The 21,723-nt window shown below is 44.1% G+C and overlaps 1 protein-coding gene across 1 annotated transcript in view; it reads right to left on the bottom strand.

The window, feature by feature from the left end:
* LOC139253997 (inactive dipeptidyl peptidase 10-like) overlaps positions 1 to 21,723 on the bottom strand; it is a 963,662-nt gene that overhangs the window by 206,410 nt on the left and 735,529 nt on the right. The window contains exon 8 of the mRNA XM_070873609.1: positions 19,284 to 19,365. Within this exon, the coding sequence (XP_070729710.1) occupies positions 19,284 to 19,365 (82 nt within the window). The remainder of the gene's footprint in view (positions 1 to 19,283; positions 19,366 to 21,723) is intronic.

Here is a 21,723-nt window from a genome sequence, read left to right as displayed (position 1 = left end):
CCCATCAACCTTTTTTTGTAATGCAAGTGCATTAGCTTAATTTGCTGCTTCGTAATCGAATACCTGGATTCATCTTTGCTGCTCTTTCAATCCTTTCCATTCTTTATCTTATGGAGTCATTACAACTAGTCACAATACTCCTTTGCAATGTGGCAGTATTATCACCTACAAAGGAGGCAGATAAAAAGTAGGAAACTATAGACCAGTTAGCCTAACATCTGTGGTTGGGAAAATGTTGGAGTTCATTATTAAAGAAGCAAAATTTGGTCAGGCACAGTCAGCATGGATTTATGAAGGGGAAGTCATGTTTGACAAATTTGCTGGAATTCTTTGAGGATGTAACGAACAGGGTGGATAAAGGGGAACCAATGGATGTGGTGTATTTGGACTTCCAGAAGGCATTTGACAAGGTGCCACAAAAAAAGTTACTGCACAAGACAAAAGTTCACGGGGTTGGGTGTAATATAATAGCATGGACAGAAGATTGGCTGACAAACAGAAAACAGAGAGTCGGGATAAATGGTTCATTCTCTGGTTGGCGATCAGTAACAAGTGGGGTGCCACAGGGATCAGTGCTGGGACGCCAACTATTTACAATCTATATTAATGACTTGGGAGAGGGGACGGAGTGTAACGTAGCCTAGTTTGCTGATGATACAAAGATGGGAGGAAGGGCAATGTGTGAGGAGGCCATAAAGAGGCTGCAGGAGGACATAGATAGGCTCAGTGAGTGGGCAAGAATTTGGTAGATGGAATATAGGGCCCAAGTTTCCACATGATTTGCACCTGATTTTTAGGAGCAACTGGTGGAGAACGGACTATCTTAGAAATCGTAATTCTCCACATTTTTTTTTCTGCAGTTCTAGTCAGGTAGAACAGTTCCACTTTGGAACAGAATTTTTTCTTCAAAAGGGGGCGTGTCCGGCCACTGACGCCTGATTTGAAAGTTTCCACAGTGAAAACGTACTCCAAACTAAAGTAGAATGGAGCAAGTGAAGATTTTTGTAGAACTGAAAAAACCTGTTCTACACATTAAAAAATCAGGCGCAGGTTACAAATTAGGCGTCCAGAACGAGGTGGGGGGGGAGGGGGGGGGAGGGAACTCATTAAATTCTACAATAAATCCTTATTTATACTTCTACAAATATTATACAAATAAATCCAACCTGAATAAACATTTATAAGCAAAGAAAACATTAAATAAACCATCTTCCTACCTGTGTGAAAGTGCTTCAGGCACGGAGAATTCTGCAGTCAGCCTGAGGCGCCCGTTCTTCCCGGGGGGGGGGGGGGGGGGGAGGAGGCGCCCGTTCTGCCCGTGGGGGGGGGAAGGAGAGAAGGCGCCCGTTCTTTCCCGCGGGGGGGGAGGGGGAGGGGAAGGGGAGAGGAGGCGCCCGTTCTGCGGGGGGGGGGGGGGGGAGGCGCCCGTTCTGCCCGCGGGGAGGGGGGGAGGGGAGAGGAGGCGCCCGTTCTTTCCCGTGGAGGGGAGGGAGGGAAAGGAGACAGCGGTTTGCCGCCGCGGAGGGGAGGGAGGGGAAGGAAACAGCGGTTTGTTGCTGCGGAGGGGAGGGAGGGGAAGGAAACAGCGGTTTGTTGCTGCGGAGGGGAGGGAGGGGAAAGAAACAACGGTTTGTTGCTGCGGAGGGGAGGGAGGGGAAGGAAACAGCGGTTTGCCGCCACGGAGAGGAGGGAGGGGAAGGAAACAGCGGTTTGTTGCTGCGGAGGGGAGGGAGGGGAAAGAAACAACGGTTTGTTGCCGCGGAGGGGAGGGAGGGGAAGGAAACAGCGGTTTGTTGCCGTGGAGGGGAGGGAGGGGAAAGAAACAACGGTTTGTTGCCGCGGAGGGGAGGGAGGGGAAGGAGACAGCGGTTTGCCGCCGCGGAGGGGAGGGAGGGGAAGGAAACAGCGGTTTGTTGCCGTGGAGGGGAGGGAGGGGAAGGAAACAGCAGTTTGTTGCTGCGGAGGGGAGGGAGGGGAAGGAAACAACGGTTTGTTGCCGTGGAGGGGAGGGAGGGGAAGGAAACAGCGGTTTGCCGCCGCGGAGGGGAGGGAGGGGAAGGAAACAGCGGTTTGTTGCCGTGGAGGGGAGGGAGGGGAAGGAAACAGCGGTTTGTTGCTGCGGAGGGGAGGGAGGGGAAGGAAACAGCGGTTTGTTGCTGCGGAGGGGAGGGAGGGGAAGGAAACAACGGTTTGTTGCCGTGGAGGGGAGGGAGGGGAAGGAAACAGCGGTTTGTTGCCGTGGAGGGGAGGGAGGGGAAGGAAACAGCGGTTTGTTGCTGCGGAGGGGAGGGAGGGGAAGGAAACAGCGGTTTGTTGCTGCGGAGGGGAGGGAGGGGAAGGAAACAACGGTTTGTTGCCGCGGAGGGGAGGGAGGGGAAGGAAACAGCGGTTTGCCGCCGCGGAGGGGAGGGAGGGGAAGGAGACAGCGGTTTGTTGCCGCGGAGGGGAGGGAGGGGAAGGAAACAGTGGTTTGTTGCCGTGGAGGGAAGGGAGGGGAAGGAAACAGCGGTTTGTTGCCGCGGAGGGGAGGGAGAGGAAGGAGACAGCAGTTTGCCGCCGCGGAGGGGAGGGAGAGGAAGGAAACAGCGGTTTGTTGGAGGGTGGGGATGGGAAGGAGACAGTGAGAAGGCTGCAAGTGCTGATGTGCTGATGGCAATGTGCTTTTATTAAAAAAATGTTCAAAAATTAAACAGCTACAAAGAACTACAAGAATGGCCGAGTGCCAATGTTTTTTTCACACTGAGCATGCGCGAACGCTCCAACGCGCACGCGCAGCGTTGCCGGCAGGAAAAAAACTAATTTAAATAGTACCCGCCCCCTCCCACTTACAAAATCGGCGCGAGTGTAGGCTCCGCCACCCTGGGCGCCGTGCCAAACAGACAAGGAGCTGCAAAGCGCTCGAGAATAGCGCGTTTTTTTTCTGGCGCCGTTTTAGGCGCGAAAAATGGGCACCCAGCTTGGGAGAGCGCCCGTTTTTTATCCTGTGGAAACTTGGGCCCATAATGTTGGAAAGTATGAGTTCATGCACTTTGGCAGAAAAAATCAAAGAGCAAGTTATTATTTAAATTGAGAAAGATTGCAAAGTGCTGCAGCACAGCGGGACCTGGGGGTACTTGTGCATGCAACACAAAAGGATAGTATGTAGGTACAGCAAGTGATCAGGAAGGCCAATGGAATCTTGGCCTTTATTGTAAAGGGGATGGAGTCTAAAAGCAGGAAAGTCTTGTTACAGCTGTTCAGGGTATTGGTGAGGCCACACCTGGAATACTGCGTGCAGTTTTGGTTTCCATATTTACGAAAGGATATACTTGCTGTGGAGGCAGTTCAGAGAAGGTTCACTAGGTTGATCCCGGGGATGAGGGGGCTTGACATATGAGGAAAGATTAAGTAGGTTGGGCCTCAACTCATTGGAATTCAGAAGAATGAGAGGTGGTCTTATAGACACGTATAAGATTATGAGGGGGCTTGACAAGGTGGTTGCAGAGAGGATGTTTCCACTGTTGGGAGAGACTAGAACTAGAGGGCATGATCTTAGAATAAAGGGCCGTCCATTTAAAACTGAGATGAGGAAGAATTTCTTCTTTCAGAGGGTTGTGAATCTGTGGAATTCGCTGCCTCAGAGAGCTGTGGAAGCTAGGATGTTAAATAAATTTAAGACAGAAATAGACAGTTTTTTAAATGATAAGGGGATAAGGGGTTTTGGGGTGCAGGCAGGGAAGTGCAGCTGAGTCCATGATCAGATCAGCCATGATCGGATTAAATGGCGGAGCAAGCTCGAGGAGCCGTATGGCCTACTCCTGTTCCTATTTCTTATGTTATTATGTTCTAATGAACTTATCTTCTCTAAAATGACTTGTACAACCCAAACTTATTTTTGTCTAAAAAGGAGACTTGCATCGATACAGTGCCTTAGTACATCTCTGAGAAAGGTTTCAAAATACTTCACATGAATTATAGCACTTTTGAATGTTTGTTCAAGTATTATGTCCAAATATTTTTCGTTATTCACCTTATTTATTAATATCTCCTTCATGGAAGGAGGAGTGGTCAGAGTGGCCACAGCCATTATGCGCACCACATGCTCGCCAGGGGCTCCGCTGATGAGTAGGGCCAGTGGCCGGGGGGAGGCCAGGATGAAGGCGGAGGAAGGAAGGAAGGCCAAGATGTTGCCAGAGGGATTGAGGCCCGAACATCGCTGGAGGGATGGAGGGCAGGATGTCGCCGGAGGGATGGAGACCTGAGGGTGAGGGCGACAAGGTCCAACACCACCTGCAGTGCGCCAGCGCAGACTTCGGTCGCCTGAGGAAGAGAGTGTTTGAAGACCAGGAACTCAAATCTGGCACCAAGCTTATGGACTACAGGGTAGAAATGATATCCGCCCTCCTATATGGGTCAGAGACGTGGACCATATACAGTAGACACCTCAAAGCGCCGAAATACCACCAACGCTGCCTCCGCAAGATCCTGCAAATCCACTGGGAGGATAGATGCACCAATGTCAGTGCTCTCGTTCAGGCCAATATCTCCAGCATTGAAGCATTGACCACTCTTGACCAGCTCCGTTGGGCGAGCCATATCGTCCGCATGCCCGACATGAGACTCTCAAAGTAAGCGCTCTACTTGGAACTCATACACGGCAAGCGAGCTCCAAGTGGGCAGAGGAAACGTTTCAAGGACACCCTCAAAGCCTCCTCGATAAAATGCAACATCCTCAGCGGCACCTGGGAATCCCTGGCCCAAGACCACCCTAAGTGGAGGAAGAGCATCTGGGAGGGCGCTGAGCACCTCGAGTCTCGTCGCCGAGGACATGCAGAAATCAAGCGCAGACAGCGGAAGGCGGCAAGCCAGACTCCCCACCCACCCTTTCCTTCAACAACTGTCTGTCATCACCTGTGACAGGGACTATAATTCCTACATTGGATTGTACAGTCACCTGAGAACTCTATTTTAGAGTGGAAGCAAGTCTCCCTCGATTTCGAGGGACTGCCTCTGATGATGATGATGATGATGGTGATGATATCTCCACATTTGTTTGTTGTTAGTACCAATTATGTGTTCCTTTATATTTATCAATATTAAATTATTATCCTTTTTCAGTGAAGAACCCACTTCCTAAATAACCTGACGTTGTCTGAAAAGGTAGGTACTTTGCTCTTCTCTTCTCTTACGTAGTCCCTCGGAGTCGAGGATGACTTGCTTCCACACTAATATGAGTTCTCAGGTGACTGAAGAGACCAATGCGGGATCTGCAGGAGCCGATTTTTATCAAAGCCTCCACCCGCCCGCGTGGCGCCCAAAGTGCCGCCAATGGCCACCGAGGTACCGGACGACACTTTGGGCGGGATATTCATGGCCGAGGTCCCTCGAAGGTCGGCAGGCGGCAAATGGACGATGTACACCGCCAATCTGGGCGGCAGCAGGTGGGAGGTCTCATTCTCGGTGGCAGAGGCGCTTGCCGCCCAAGTGCCGCCGAGGATGGAGTCGGGCCCGCGGAGGGTCGAAGACCCGAAAAGAAAAAACAACAGCAAAACATTTTTTAAAGTGTCCGAAGACGTTCAAGGGACCCCCATCCAGGTAAGTCGCTGTTGAAAAAAAATAATAAAATGTTCACTTACTTTTTTTTCAGGTTCTTCATACTTTCCGTCGGGGACAGACCAGCCTCCTCGCTGCGGTCCGCCCGTGATCTGCCGCAGAGTCCCATCGACTCCTGCCCGCAGGAATTTGGGAGCTCGGCGGGTGGTTCCTGGCGGCTCTCCCCTCCTGCACGCTTCAGGCCACCCCGAAAGTGGCTGGGCGGATCTTCAGGATGAATGTCGGCGGCAGTGGGCGGCAGCAGGCAGTGAGTGATGAATTTCAGCCCCACAGTCTCTGTCACAGGTGGGGCTATTAAATGCTATTAGTAGCTTCGTCAACACTGTCCTTAATTTAACCACTTCATTATCCAGATACTCCTTCTATCTCTATCCCAAGAACTTTCATTTTAGTTACAAGGCTCTTGGGAGGCACCTCATCAAATGCCTTTTGAAAGTCAAAGATTATAAAATCCTGAAGTTAATGTCTTCCATCCATTCAATTATATTTGTTAGGACTGACCTGCCTCTCATACACTTATGTCAACTTTGATATATTACTTTTAGTCTTGTTAATCATATTAATACTTTCCTATTTAATAGACTTCAACATATTTCTAATATGACTTTAAAAAATGGAACTGTAGCTGTTTCCCAATACTCTGGTACTATCTATATTTAATGAGCTGTGAAAATTTGTATCCACAGCTCACTACTGTAGCCTCATTTCCTTAAGTATGCTTGGATGCAGTACATCTGGTCCTGTTGCCTCATGAATATTCAACCACTTGATTTTTAACGACCATTTCATTACTAACTGCTATTTTCTAAATGAATGCCAATGCACCTCCAACACTTTCAAACTCTGGTAAGCACATATCATCCTTTTCCATAGTGAACATTTAGATTTTATTTATCCCACTACCTCACCTCTTTTATTATGAGAGGCACTGTATGCCCTTTTAAAGTTTGGCCTTTAAAAGATTTTCTGCTGTAAAGAAAATTTACTGTCTTCCCAACATTGGCATTTCATTTCAGAATATCTTTTTTAATAGTTTTTAAAATTTATTTTCCAGTCTCACACATTGTTGGATTATGTAAGTGTCAGCTTTACTCAGTGGTAGTACTTTCACCTCTTAGTGAAAAGGTTGAGGGTTCAAGCTCTGGTCCTGGATTGAGCACATAATCTAGACTAATAATTCAGTGTAGTACAGAGGGAATGCTGTATTGTCTTTTGGATGAAACTATGAACTAAGACCCCATCTGCTAGTTCTGGAAGATCCTATAGCACTATTTGAAGAAGAACAGATGAGTTCTCCTGGTGCCTTGGCCGACATTTACCCTTCAACCAAAACCACAAAAGCAGATGATATAGTCATTTTTCTCATTGGCTTTTCATTTCTGGGACCTTTCTGTGAACAAAGTGGCTGCCACATTTGGCTACATAACGAGAATGACAACACTTCATAAGTAATTCAATGACAGTGAAGCACTTCATAGCCTCTGGCAATCCTCCCGAAACAGCTTTACTTTGCGACCTCTAACTCCACCTTTAAAGACTTCCTCATACAAGCTTTCAAATGAGACATTTGCTAAAAGATGAGATAGCAATACATCTAGAGATGAAGAATATTAAAATAAATCTTCATTGTGGCTTTCTAAAAGGAAGGTTATTTTTAACCAACCTTATTAAATTATTTGAAAAATAGCAAAAAGTAGACAAGGACAATGCATTGGATGTGTTTTACGTGGACTTTCAGTAGGCCTTTAATAAGTTGCTATATAGGAGACATGACAAAATGTCAAATCAAGGTCTAAGTAGCAGAATGGATTGAAATATGGCTATAAATAGAGGGTACGAGTTAAGAGATGTTTCTCAAATTGGCAGAAAATGGAAGGTATTGTCCTTTTGGGATCTGTGGTGTGACCATATACATAAACCATTTAAACTTCGGAATTGGAAGTATGGTGTCAAAATTTGCAGATGAAACAAAATGGAGGATATAGCTAATAATGTGGCAGATTGCTCCAACATACAGGAAGACATAAACAGACTTGCAGAGTGGGCAGATAAATGGCAAATTAAATTCAATGTAGTAAATTGTGAGGTGGCTCATTTTGGTAGGAAGAATATTATTCCTTGGAAGGCAAGAAACTAAATGTGATAGAGGAACAATTAGATCTTGCGAATACAGACACATAAATCGCTAAAAGTAGTAACAATTGCTGGAGTGGTCTGGGGAGCAAAGCTTTGCCTGAGCAGCGCAGATATGACCAGGCTCTACTTGCCTTGTCCCTGAAGTGGAAGCAAAATAAGAACGGGACAAAAAACTGGACTGTCCTGTATCCCGTGTCCTGATATTGGTTGTCCAGTGACACTCAGAGGTAGGCGAGGAGGGTGCAACTCTTTTTCTTTGTATTATCAGCGAGGTAGAAAATAATGATGTCACTGCATTGAGGGACAAGGAACAAGTGAAAATTGGCAAGTCAGAGTGATTGGCAAATGGGATTTAGTTCGAGTCTGGATGAGGGTGACAACGTTTTGGATGAGTTGGAATTTGTGTAATGTGGAGCTTGGGAGGTAAGCATTAACATTCCGTCCTTGACTTTAGCTAATGGACAGCAAAATAAGTCAGTAATAAAGTAGACGCACCCAACTGACCATTGTCATGTGGTCAACTTAAGTTGAAAAAGTAAGTATAACTTATTCTAGGTTTTAGAATAACCCACAATTGCAACTCTCTTGTCTATTTGTAGCTTTATTAAAACGATTAAGGTACAGCAAAACTTAACTGACTGAAATAATAGCAACTCCATATGCTTGGAGTAAAAATACTATGAGTAGGCGGCGGTTAAAACATATTCAATTGCAAATAAATTAGCAACAGTATCTCAGAAATAATTGTTATATTGACCTGCCAGAAAATCACATCGCAGCAGTCATCATAATTTCTAATGAAATTACATTAACCTTTTGCAGAAGAGTGCTGTGTTTTCCATCTTTCCCAGAACATAAGCTAAAGGAAATCTAATTGATTAAATGTAACCACCCTAAAAGACAATTAGCATTTATTCAGTTAGATTTTAGTGATGGCATGCAACAGAACTTTAGGTCAGATCTTCGAATTAGATTCAGTTATTTTATTAATGAACTAGGAATCCAAAATTATGTGAAAATATATATCCAATATTGCTAATTTCACCTACAATGTGCAAATTACTTAATTTACTCAAAAACACAAGACTTAATTTTCACGTCACAAACCTTGTACTAATGTTACAAATTTATAGAAACATAAAAACATAGAAACATAGAAACATAGAAAATAAGTGCAGGAGTAGGCCATTCGGCCCTTTGAGCCTGCACCACCATTCAATAAGATCATGGCTGATCATTCCCTCAGTACCCCTTTCCTGCTTTCTCTCCATACCCCTTGATCCCCTTAGCTGTAAGGGTCATATTTAACTCCCTTTTGAATATATTCAATGAACTGGTATCAACAACTCTCTGCGGCAGGGAATTCCACAGGTTAACAACTCTGAGTGAAGAAGTTTCTCCTCATCTCAGTCCTAAATGGCCTACCCCTTATCGTAAGACTGTGTCCTTTGGTTCTGGACTTCCCCAACATCGGGAACATTCTTCCCGCATCTAACCTATCCAGTCCTGTCAGAATCTTATATGTTACTATGAGATCTCCTCTCATCCTTCTAAACTCCAGTATATAAAGACCCAGTTGATCCAGTCACTTCTCATATGCCAGTCCAGCCATCCCGGGAAACAGTCTGGTGAACCTTCGCTGCACTCCCTCAATAGCAAGAACATCCTTCCTCAGATTAGGAGACCAAAACTGAACACAATATTCCAGGTCAGGCCTCACCAAGGCCCTGTACAACTGCAGTAAGATCTCCCTGCTCCTATACTCAAATCGCCTAGCTATGAAGGCCAACATACCATTTGCCTTCTTCACCGCCTGCTGTACCTGCATTCCAACTTTTAATGACTGATGAACCATGACACCAGGTCTCGTTGCACCTCCCCTTTTCCTAATCTGTCGCCATTCAGATAATATTCTGTCTTCGTGTTTTTGCCCCCAAAATGGATAACCTCACATTTATCCACATTATACTGCATCTGCCATGCATTTGCCCACTCACCTAACCTGCCCAAGTCACCCTGCAGCCTCTTAACGTCCTCCTCACAGCTCACACCACCACCCAGTTTAGTGTCGTCTGCAAACTTGGAGATATTACACTCAATTCCTTCATCTAAATCATTAATGTATATTGTAAAGAGCTGGGGTCCCAGCACTGAACCCTGCGGCACTCGACTAGTCACTGTCTGCCATTCTGAAAAGGACCCGTTTATCCCGACTCTCTGCTTCCTGTCTGCCAATCAGTTCTCTATCAACGTCAGTACATTACCCCCAATACCATGTGCTTTGATTTTGCACACCAATCTCTTGCGTGGGACCTTGTCAAAAGCCTTTTGAAAGTCCAAATACGCCACATACACTGGTTCTCTCTTGTCTACTCTACTAGTTACATCCTCAAAAAATTCTAGAAGATTTCTCAAGCATGATTTCCCTTTCATAAATCCATGTTGACTTGGACCAATCCTGTCACTACTTTCCAAATGCGCTGCTATTTCATCCTTAATAATTGATTCCAACATTTTCCCCACTACTGATGTCAGGCTAACCGGTCTATAATTACCCGTTTTCTCTTTCCCTCCCTTTTTAAAAAGTGGTGTTACATTAGCTACCCTCCAGTCAATAGGAACTGATCCAGAGTCGATAGACTGTTGGAAAATGATCACCAATGCATCCACTATTTCTAGGGCCTCTTCCTTAAGTACTCTGGGATGCAGACTATCAGGCCCCGACGATTTATCGGCCTTCAATCCCATCAATTTCCCTAACATAATTGTCAGTCATCTTTTGATTTTTAGTGCTTTGAAGGAGCAGAAAACCTTAACTAAAATCCTAACAATTTTACAGGGCAATTCTTTGCCTGTTGGTAGTTTTGCCAACAGTCTAACAACATCTAGAAATAGCAGTGCCACACAGAGCAAAACAGTCATCAAGTGAGTTTCCGCGTTTCTGAAGCATTTACAATGTTCAAAAAGGTTCATTAACTAGTTTTGGGATTAGCAATTCAGGCCATTAATTAGTAATTGGATCCAATTATGCATCATCATGGTGTATTTTACAAATGTCCACATGACCTGAAAATATACCAGCTTTTGGTATTTAGCTATAGGGCAGTCAGAGAAGGATGCAGTAGTTTACTGCTGCCACAACCAGTTATGAATTAGGCGACTCACTAAGCTGAAGCTAATTTAATAATGCAAAAGCAAAATAATGTTGCTGCTGGAAATCTTCACTATCATCACATTGTCATTTAATCACTCCTGGCTTCCACCCTATCACAGATCTCTCCCTATCATTCTTTGCCTGCCACTTTTTGCCTGCCTCTGTCATTGCTTAAACATAAGAACATAAGAATTAGGAACAGGAGTAGGCCATCTAGCCCCTCGAGCCTGCTCCGCCATTCAACAAGATCATGGCTGATCTGGCCGTGGACTCAGCTCCACTTACCCGCTCGCTCCCCGTAACCCTTAATTCCCTTATTGGTTAAAAGCTGTTCATTTCAAATATCTTCCAGTTCTGATGAAAGATCATCGACCTGAAAATGTAACTCAGTTTCTCTCTCCACAAATACTGCCTAAACTTTTGAGCATTTCCAACATTACTTTAATATAATGTTAGAGTATTTGTTAATGCAGATTTTGCTGCAATTGTCATAAATTGGTTGATATTGGTTGGGTGGGAGGGGGCTGGTGGGAGTGCAGGCTCCGCTGGACACGAAGCATCCACCTCACTATCTACCACTGGGCTTTTTAACAAGTGTACTGTGCTCACTGGCACTTTAATCAGCTGAGCAGCAGTGGGCTACGGCCACTGTAAACAGATGAGCAGTAAACTAATGAAAACCTCAAAGCTTACATCCTAGGATTCTAAAAGAGCTGGCTGCAAAGATAGTGAATGCATTGCTTGTGATCTTCCAAAATTCCCTAGATTCTAGAATGGTCCCAGCAGATTGAAAGGTAGCAACTGTAACTCTGCTATTCAAGAAAAGAGGGAGAGTGAAAACAGGGAACGACAGGTGGTTAGCCTGACATCAGTCATCAGGAAAGTGCCAGAATCCATTGTTAAGGAAGTGGCAACAGGGCACTTAGAAAATCATTAGGCAGAGTCAACACGGTTTCATGAAAGGGAAATTGTGTTTAACAAATTTATTGGAGTTTTTTGAGGATGTAACTAGCAGGGTAGATAAAGGGGAACCTATGAATATAGTATATCTGGATTTCCAAAAGGCATTCGATAAGGTGCCACATTAAAGCTTGCTACTCAAGATAAGTACTCATGGGATTGGAGGTAATGTATTAGCATGGATAGAGGATTGGTTAATGGACAAAAAACAGAGAGTAGGGATAAATGGATAATTTTCTGGTTGGCAGGCTGTACTAGTAGGGTGCCGTAAGGATCAGTGCTTAGGCCTCAGCTATTTACAATTTACATTAATGATCTAGATGAAGGCACTGAGTGCAATGCATCCAAGTTTGCTCACGATACAAAGCTAGATGGGAAAGTAAGCTGTGAGAAGGACACAAAGAGCCTGCAAAGGGATATAGACAGGTTAAGTGAGTGAGCAATAAGGTGGCAGATGGAGTATAACGTGAGGTTATTCACTTTGGTAGGAAGAATAGAAAAACAGAATGACCTAGAAATTCAAGGGCGGTAACATTTGCAATGTGAGACTTTGCGCCAAGCGCAGAAGTCTTGCCTCTCACGATAAATTGGAGTTACTGCCCCCAAAAGAAAATGGAGCTCTAAATCAAGTGTTCCACTTCCTTTCTGGGGCAGTAGCGGGACGCATGGCTCAAGAGCGGGGCACACGACTCAGCAGCGCAATGCACTGGGGCACGGACCCAAGTCCAAAGCGTCACCATTGTTGCAAAGAAAAGTGGAAATTTTTTTTTACAATTAGCGGGCCACCCCCCCTTTAAATTTCGGCCGGCTAGTGGACAGCCACCAGTGCGTGTCCCCTGAACTGGCGCAGCATCAGGGGGTGATACCCAATTTAGGGTCCGGGGCGCTAACGGGGCACTGCGCAGAGTGATGGCATCATGATCTCTGGGCGCAGGAGATCGGAGCACAATGTTGTCGTACCGCCGCTAAACTCCCACTGACTTTAGCGGGAGTCATTAGCGGCACCGCGCCCATTGCACAGTCATTTGCGCCCATTTAGTGCCTCCCAGCGGCGCTAACAGGAGGTACAAATGACCCCAATTTCTCCCCCAATATTATTTAAATGGTAAAAAATTATTAAATGTTGTTCCGAGAGATTTATGTGTCCTCGTACAGGAAACACTGAAAGTTAGCATGCAGGTACAGCAAACAATTAGGAAGGCAATTGGCATGTTGGCCTTTATTTCAAGGGGGTTGGAGTATAAGAGTAAGGAAGTCTTACTACAATTTGTGCAGGGCTTTGGTGAGACCACACCTGGAGTACTGTGAACATAAACATAAGAACATAAGAATTAGGAACAGGAGTAGGCCATCTAGCCCCTCGAGCCTGCTCCGCCATTCAACAAGATCATGGCTGATCTGGCCATGGACTCAGCTCCACTTACCTGCCCGCTCCCCGTAACCCTTAATTCTCTTATTGGTTAAAAATCTATCTATCTGTGATTTGAATACATTCAATGAGCTAGCCTCAACTGCTTCCTTGGGCAGAGAATTCCACAGATTCACAACCCTCTGGGAGAAGAAATTCCTTCTCAACTCAGTTTTAAATTGGCTCCCCCGTATTTTGAGGCTGTGCCCCCTAATTCTAGTCTCCCCGACCAGTGGAAACAACCTCTCTGCCTCAATCATGTCTATCCCTTTCATTATTTTAAATGTTTCTATAAGATCACCCCTCATCCTTCTGAACTCAAACGAGTAAAGACAAAGTCTGCTCAATCTATCATCATAAGGTAACCCCCTCATCTCCGGAATCAGCCGAGTGAATCGTCTCTGTACCCCCTCCAAAGCTAGTATATCCTTCCTTAAGTAAGGTGACCAAAACTGCACACAGTACTCCAGGTGCGGCCTCACTAATACCCTATACAGTTGCAGCAGGACCTCCCTGCTTTTGTACTCCATCCCTCACGCAATGAAGGCCAACATTCCATTCGCCTTCCTGATTACCTGCTACACCTGCAAACTTTTTGGGATTCATGCACAAGGAACCCCAGGTCCCTCTGCACTGCAGCATGTTGTAATTTCTCCCCATTCAAATAATATTCCTTTTTATTGTTTTTCTTTCCAAGGTGGATGACCTCACATTTTCCGACATTGTATTCCATCTGCCTAACCTTAGCCCATTCGCTTAACCTATCTAAATCCCTTTGCAGCCTCTCTGTGTCCTCTACACAACCCGCTTTCCCACTAATCTTTGTGTCATCTGCAAATTTTGTTACACTACACTCTGTCCCCTCTTCCAGGTCATTTATGTATATTGTAAACAGTTGTGGTCCCAGCACCGATCCCTGTGGCACACCACTAACCACCGATTTCCAACCCAAAAAGGACCCATTTATTCCGACTCTCTGTTTTCTGTTAGCCAGCCAATTCTCGATCCATGCTAATACATTTCCTCTGACTCCGCGTAACTTTATTTTCTGCAGTAACCTTTTGTGTGGCACCTTATCAAATGCCTTTTGTAAATCTAAATACACCACATCCATCGGTACACCTCTATCCACCATGCTCATTATATCCTCAAAGAATTCCAGTAAATTAGTTAAGCATGATTCCCCCTTCATGAATCCATGTTGCGTCTGCTTGATTGCACTATTCCTATCTAGATGTCCCGCTATTTCTTCCTTAATGATAGCTTCAAGCATTTTCCCCACTACAGATGTTAAACTAACCGGCCTAGAGTTACCGGCCTTTTGTCTGCCCCCTTTTTTAAACAGAGGCGTTACATTAGCTGCTTTCCAATCCGCTGGTACCTCCCCAGAGTCCAGAGAATTTTGGTCGATTATAACAAATGCATCTGCTATAACTTCCGCCATCTCTTTTAATACCCTGGGATGCATTTCATCCGGACCAGGGGACTTGTCTACCTTGAGTCCCATTAGCCTATCCAGCACTACCCTCCTCGTGATAGTGATTATCTCAAGGTCCTCGCTTCCCACATTCCCGTGACCAGCAATTTTTGGTATGGTTTTTGTGTCTTCCACTGTGAAGACCGAAGCAAAATAATTGTTTAAGGTCTCAGCCATTTCCACATTTTCCATTATTAAATCCCCCTTCTCAGCTTCTAAGGGACCAACATTTACTTTAGTCACTCTTTTCCGTTTTATATATCGGTGAAAGATTTCACTATCTGTTTTTATGTTTTGCGCAAGTTTACTTTCGTAATCTATCTTTCCTTTCTTTATTGCTTTCTTAGTTATTCTTTGCTGTCGTTTAAAATTTTCCCAATCTTCTAGTTTCCCACTAACCTTGGCCACCTTATACACATTGGTTTTTAATTTGTTACTCTCCCTTATTTCCTTGGTTATCCACAGCTTGTTATCCCTTCTCTTACCGCCCTTCTTTTTCACTGGAATATATTTTTGTTGAGCACAACGAAAGAGCTCCTTAAAAGTCCTCCACGGTTCCTCAATTGTGCCACCGTTTAGTCTGTGTTTCCAGTCTACTTTAGCCAACTCTGCCCTCATCCCACTGTAGTCCCCTTTGTTTAAGCATAGTACGCTCGTTTGAGACACTACTTCCTCACCCTCAATCTGTATTACAAATTCAACCATACTGTGATCACTCATTCCGAGCGGATCTTTTACTAGGAGATAGTTTATTATTCCTGTCTCATTACACAGGACCAGATCTAAGATAGCTTGCTCCCTTGTAGGTCTGTAATATACTGTTCTAAGAAACAATCCCGTATGCATTCTATGAATTCCTCCTCAAGGCTACCCCATGCGATTTGAGTTGACCAATCGATATGTAGGTTAAAATCCCCCATGATTACTCCACTATTCCCTTGATTATTGCCCGCCCCACCATGAAGTTATTATTTGGGGGCCTACAAACTACGCCCACCAGTGACTTTTTCCCCTTACTATCTCTAATCTCCACCCACAATGATTCAACATTTTGTTCATTGAAGCCAATATCGTCTCTCACAACTGCCCTGATATCATCCTTTATTAACAGAGCTACCACCTCCTTTCGCTTCTTGTCTATCTTTCCAAATTGTCAGATACCTCTGTCTGTTTAATTCCCAGTCTTGGCCCCCCTGCAACCACGTTTCTGTAATGGCCACCAAATCATACCCATTTGTAATGATTTGTGACGTCAACTCATTTATGTACACAGTGTTGGTCTCCTTATCTGAGGAAGGATATACTTGCCTTAGAGGCGTGGCAACAAAGGCTTACTAAATTGATCCCTGGGATGAGAATGTTGTCCTATGAGGAGAGACAGAGTAGATTGGGCCTATACTCTCTTGGAGTTTAAAAGAATGCTCGGTGATCTTATTGAAACATATAAGATTGTGAGGGGGATTGTCAGGGTTGATGATGACAGGTTGTTTCCCCTGGCTGGAGAGTCTAGAAGTAATGGACACAACATAAGGAGTCAGTCATTTAAAACTGAAATGAGAAGGAATTTCTTCACTCAGAGGGTTTGAATCTTTGGAATTGTCTATCCCAAAGACTATGGATGCTAAGTCGTTGAATATATTTAAAGACTGAGATAGATCGATTTTTGGACTCTAGGGGATTTAAGGGATATGGGGATCGGGCGGGAAAGTGGAATTGAGGTCGAAGATCATCCATGATCTTATTAAATGGCGGAGCAAGCTCGAAGTACCTGCTCCTACTCCCTATGTTCCTCTGCTGCTGAGCTGTATATTTCAGTCTCTCACAAGGAAATTGAAAACTCTGAGTTTTGGAATATTACAAAACATAAAAGCAGCCAGAAACAGTCAAGAAATGAACATAAAATATAATTTTTAATTCAAACTACAATAGTAGATGCTACACACAATTTTAAAAACTTGTACTTTACCCTGTTGTTGATTTCAAAACCAAAAAGTTGATTCCACAGAAAAGCATAATGCCATGGATCTGTAAGTCAGTCTTCAAAATCTAAAATGGTTGTGATTGAAAATCAGGCTGTGTGACTTTGACTTGGAGTAGTCATAGTCATAGTCAACATCTTCATTGAGGCGTACGAAAGCATGGGCCTTACACTAAACATTTGTAAGACAAAAGTCCTCCACCAGCCTGACCCCGCCACGCAGCACTACCCACCAGTCACCAAGATCCAAGGCGCGGCCCTGGACAATGTGGACCACTTTCCATACCTCAGGAGCATATTATCAACAAGGGCAGACTCGACGACGAGATTCAACACCACCTCCAATGCGCCAGCGCAGCCTTCGGCCGCCTGAGGAAATTACTGTTCAAATCTGCCACCAAAGCTCATGGTCTACAGGACTGTAGTGATACCCTCCCTCCTGTATGGCTCAGAAACATGGACCATATACAGTAGACACCTCAAATCGCTGGAGAAATACCACCAACGATGTCTCCGCAAGATGCTGCAAATCCCCTGGGAGGATAGATGCACCAATGTTATTGTTATATATGTATACTTGTATTTACTCTGTACAGCCACCAGAGGGCTCATCCCCTGGCGTCCCAAGTGATCCCATAATCCTTTGGGAGCACAAGTATTTAAGGAGGCTTCACAGGTTGGAGAGGCAATCTGGAGACCTGCAATAAAAGACTAAGGTCACACTTTACTTTGAGCTTACAGTGTTCAGTCTGACTCTTTCTCCATACACAACAGTTTGCGCCTTTAACCAGGCCGACATCCCCAGCATCAAAGCACTGACCATACTTGATCAGCTCCACTGGGTGGGCCACATTATTCGCATGCCTGACACAAGACTCCCAAAGCAAGCGCTCTACTCGGAACTCCTACACAACAAGCGAGCCCAAGGTGGGACTGCCTAAGATGATGATAATTTCTTAAATGTCCTTTGCTTTTAATTGACAAAATAAGTGGCTGCTAAGCATTTTGATATGCATGGTGTGAACATTATTGTAGAGCATTTTTGATTGGCCAGGTTTCTGCTGGTAAGGCTAACAAAATTGCAAAGGACTAACTTAACCAGTGTAAAACTGAAGTCATAAGCTCTTGTATTCACTGCTGTTACAATAAACAAAAAAGATTGAGAGTAACATACTGGTTTCTAAAATCAGAAAACATACCCTTAAACATAATAGATGACAATTTGTAGTTAATGTTTAGCAAAGGACACACTGATACAACTGCTGTTTTTGCAAGTTGTTTGCTATCTTCCAACTTTGATTTGGTAAGAGAGGAATTACCTCAGTAACTGTATTTGGTGAGGCCAGATTTTCAAACTTTTGCATCTTACTGGTCAACTCAAAACTATTAATTAGAGGACATTATCCAAGAGCTGAGATAATGGTATATAGTGGTGAGTGAACTGAAGAATGTGTGTGAAAAATGAATTTGACCCACTTTTACAGGTTAGTCTAAATTCAGCATCTGTCATCTTTAATTCTAAAGGTTTTAAACAGTTCCATGCAATACTTCAATATATAACATTTATGACAAGTTACCACTCTAGTCAATTCACAATTTTAATAAATGTAACAAATTCACTCTGGGGACCTGTGAAACATAACATTTATCTTCAATTCAACTATTGTCCAGCAGCTGCAAAGTAAGGAATCATCTCAGCTTGTAAAAAATGTGCAACAAAAACCATCTAATTTTATTTTGTCAGTCTGAATTAATTTGGCAGCAGATATTCTGTTCAGGAGGACAATTAAAGACAGGCTGAGTTCTCGATGGATTGCTATCTCAAGGATATATGATTGTCTGAAGGGTATTATTGATATATATAACAATGTTCCCTGGGTTTCAATTTCCACAATTTCTTTTCACAGTGCAACATGTCCAACATAAAAGTACACATTTCTAAATGATTGTACCATTAAAAAATTACCAATTCATACCAATGTAGGGAAGAGTTGATTTTTGTTGAATTGATTTGATTAATCTTTTGGAATAGAACATTTTCCTATTTTTGCCACCCAATTAGCATTAGTGACCATCAAATATGGCATAGATCAGGTGTAAGCTAAAGCCCTCAAGGCTGTCCCAAAAATATGCCTTAATCCCAACCTCAGAAGACCACCAATGTTGTAGCAATGGGATATTTCTATTATCCACAATTTGCTTATGGTCTCTGAATTAAATTGGCAAATTAATTTACGAGGGCCAAATTAATATTGGTTTTAATGACTTACGATGGATTGCGTTAAGTCTGCTCAAACTAATTTCACATCGGATCCTAACAGTTCTGCGAGTGAGAGAACAATACCATTGATTCAATCTGGCCTGAATTAAAATCCAGATCATATAGATGAAAGAACAGCGTTCTCACTCTCAGGATTTTGATTATTTTATTAACAGGTCCCAATACCACAGTTTATATACTTAAAAACATACTTTATGAATGTTGTGTTTCATTAACAAAGTGAGATAACCATCAGTTCTTGCCTCTACACTCCTAAAAAAATTTGTGACCAATACAAATATTAAAAGTAATTCTTACCAGCTGCTGCCCTGCTATGCCCCATGCTGCATACTGTAATACAGAATTTGCCACCTCTGGAGGATTGAGTTCCCTCACTTCCCTTTAATAAATAGAAAATTGAAAAATATTAGTAGGTTTAGCAAAGTCAAATTCTGCTAATGTCAGCATGGTTTACTAAAATAAAAACTATTTCAAGGAAGAAATCTATGATTTCAATCAGAATTGCAAATAAAAACACATTATTAAAAAGCTAATGGGCCAAAATTGCCCCTTTCTTTCAGACCCATAGTGCAGACTGGCCACTGTGTCGCTGCAGAGGGGCTGCCATTTTGAACATTTCAGGTTTGGAGCGGTGTGAGGGACCACTCTGCCCGTTTTCCCATGCGCCGACCCCTTACCGACCGGCGGCGACCCCTGTCCGAAATTGCCTCGCGGGAAATTGTTGCTTTCGAAAATTGCCCCGCGGGAGTGGCACCCACACCGGTCGGTACTCTTTCTGTGGCTGGGTGGCACGGCTGCCCTTAAGGGGGAGGTGGCGCTCCCGGCGAACGCATTTTATTTTTTATTGTCGGCCGACTGCCAGGTCGGGCCAATAACAATGCCCACGGGTTTGGCCGGGCCACCAACAGGCAGCCTGGCATCCCCTCCTGAATTTCTCCGGATTGTCCGCCCATGGAACACTTGGAAAATGGTAGGTGCGACTTGTTTTGTTTCAGGTGGTGGGCAATTTTGGACCCAGTTTGTCTTTATCCTTCAGGAATAGCAAACAATTGGGCTAAGAAGTTGGATTAACCTGGGGTTCTGATTCAGATATTGTATTACAAAAATGAAATTCAAGCACCGGGAAAATCAAACTGTACTTTTTGGCTCATTTTTACCCAACTCTAGTCTCAATGATCCTCATAAAGAATTCCCTTCATTGCTCAATTTTGTTCTGCCATTATGACTGACATAAAGTTTTTTCTCCACCAGGCGAGCTGGAGTAAATGGATGAGGCTGTTATATCTCAGGGTGATATCACATTCAGCCCATCTAACTCCTTGTCAAATGACAAAATATGTGCTAGAAAGTGAGCAGGGCTAGACAGTCACTGTAACAGTTGACAAGGCAGTACCAGTTACAGAGCCATTTCATGATCTGGCAAAAAGAGGTAGAAATCCACCTTGATCACAAGAGGGTCACATAGACATGTTATTCTATATACTCCTTCCACTGGGGAAACACCTAAAAGGAACATTAAAATAGGTTCTGGAAGACACACACTTGTCACCAAGGGAAAGCACAAGAGTACAAAACACTGACCACACATCCACTAATCGCGCTTAGGGAAATTAATTGATTACACTTTGTTCCAACTTTAAGCAAAGAGTTTCTTTCTGTTGGCGCTGAATAAGGATGCAGATGCATGGATGAGTTTTCATTGTAATTTATATGGTGCAGTGGACAATGGTGGAGATGCTGGTGCTTTTGCCCTGTCGCTAATCTACATATTGGCAAATCTGTTTGTGAAATAAGGGCAGCCATTTAGGTGAATATCTGGCTGCATAGATTTTTCTGCAACAATATCCTAACGGTTAATGGCAGTGTGGTCTTATGATCCTCGCTATAGATGGGGCTCCTCCTCCAAAGTTAGGTCTCTTTGGATGACCATAGGTGTTCCAACAGTGTTATTGATCAGGCTCCATAGCCTTTGACTCGCAGGAACTATCTTTGAAGTCTGCCTTCTCAATCAAATAACCCATGCACAGAGGATTACCGTAAAATAAATGATTTGAAACTGCTACCTGGGAAGTGGGCATTGACCTGCATGATCACATGTTGTTGTTCACAGAGCACCTGGACATTGGTGGAGTGAATGCCCTTATGGTCATAAATGCTATACCATTGTGTCTCACAATCCAGATGACCAATTGAGCACCACCAATAATACTCTGAACTTTCGAGAATCCTGTTATGTGGAAGAATTGCATTGTCATTCTGTTGTTCCTTGTCCCTGAAATATTTGCCCTGGTGAACACTGCATACACCGTTTTGGGTACTGCTGGGGGGGATGACTCATCAGGGGAGGGCAGTAGCAGCCAAGTCCATGGCACCGTGGATAGCTCTGCTGCACAGGAGGGCAGGAAAAAGAGTGGGAGAGCTATAGTGGTAAGGGATTCTACTGTAAGGGGAATAGATAGATGTATCTGCGGCCGCAACCGAGACTCCAGGATGGTATGTTGCCTCCCTGGTGCAAGGGTCAAAGATGTCTCGGAGTGATTGCAGGACATTTTGGAGGGGGAGGGTGAACAGCCAGTTGTCGTGGTGCATATAGGTACCAACGATACAGGTACAAAATGGGATGAGGTCCTACAAGGTGAATTTAGGGAGCTAGGAGTTAAATTAAAAAGTAAGACCTCAAAGGTAGTAATCTGAGGATTGCTAGCAGTGCCACGTGCTAGTAAGAGTAGGAATCGCA

The sequence above is a fragment of the Pristiophorus japonicus genome, chromosome 3, assembly GCF_044704955.1.
Source record: "Pristiophorus japonicus isolate sPriJap1 chromosome 3, sPriJap1.hap1, whole genome shotgun sequence".
Lineage (NCBI taxonomy): Eukaryota > Metazoa > Chordata > Chondrichthyes > Pristiophoridae > Pristiophorus > Pristiophorus japonicus.
This window is presented reverse-complemented; position numbering and strand designations above follow the sequence as displayed.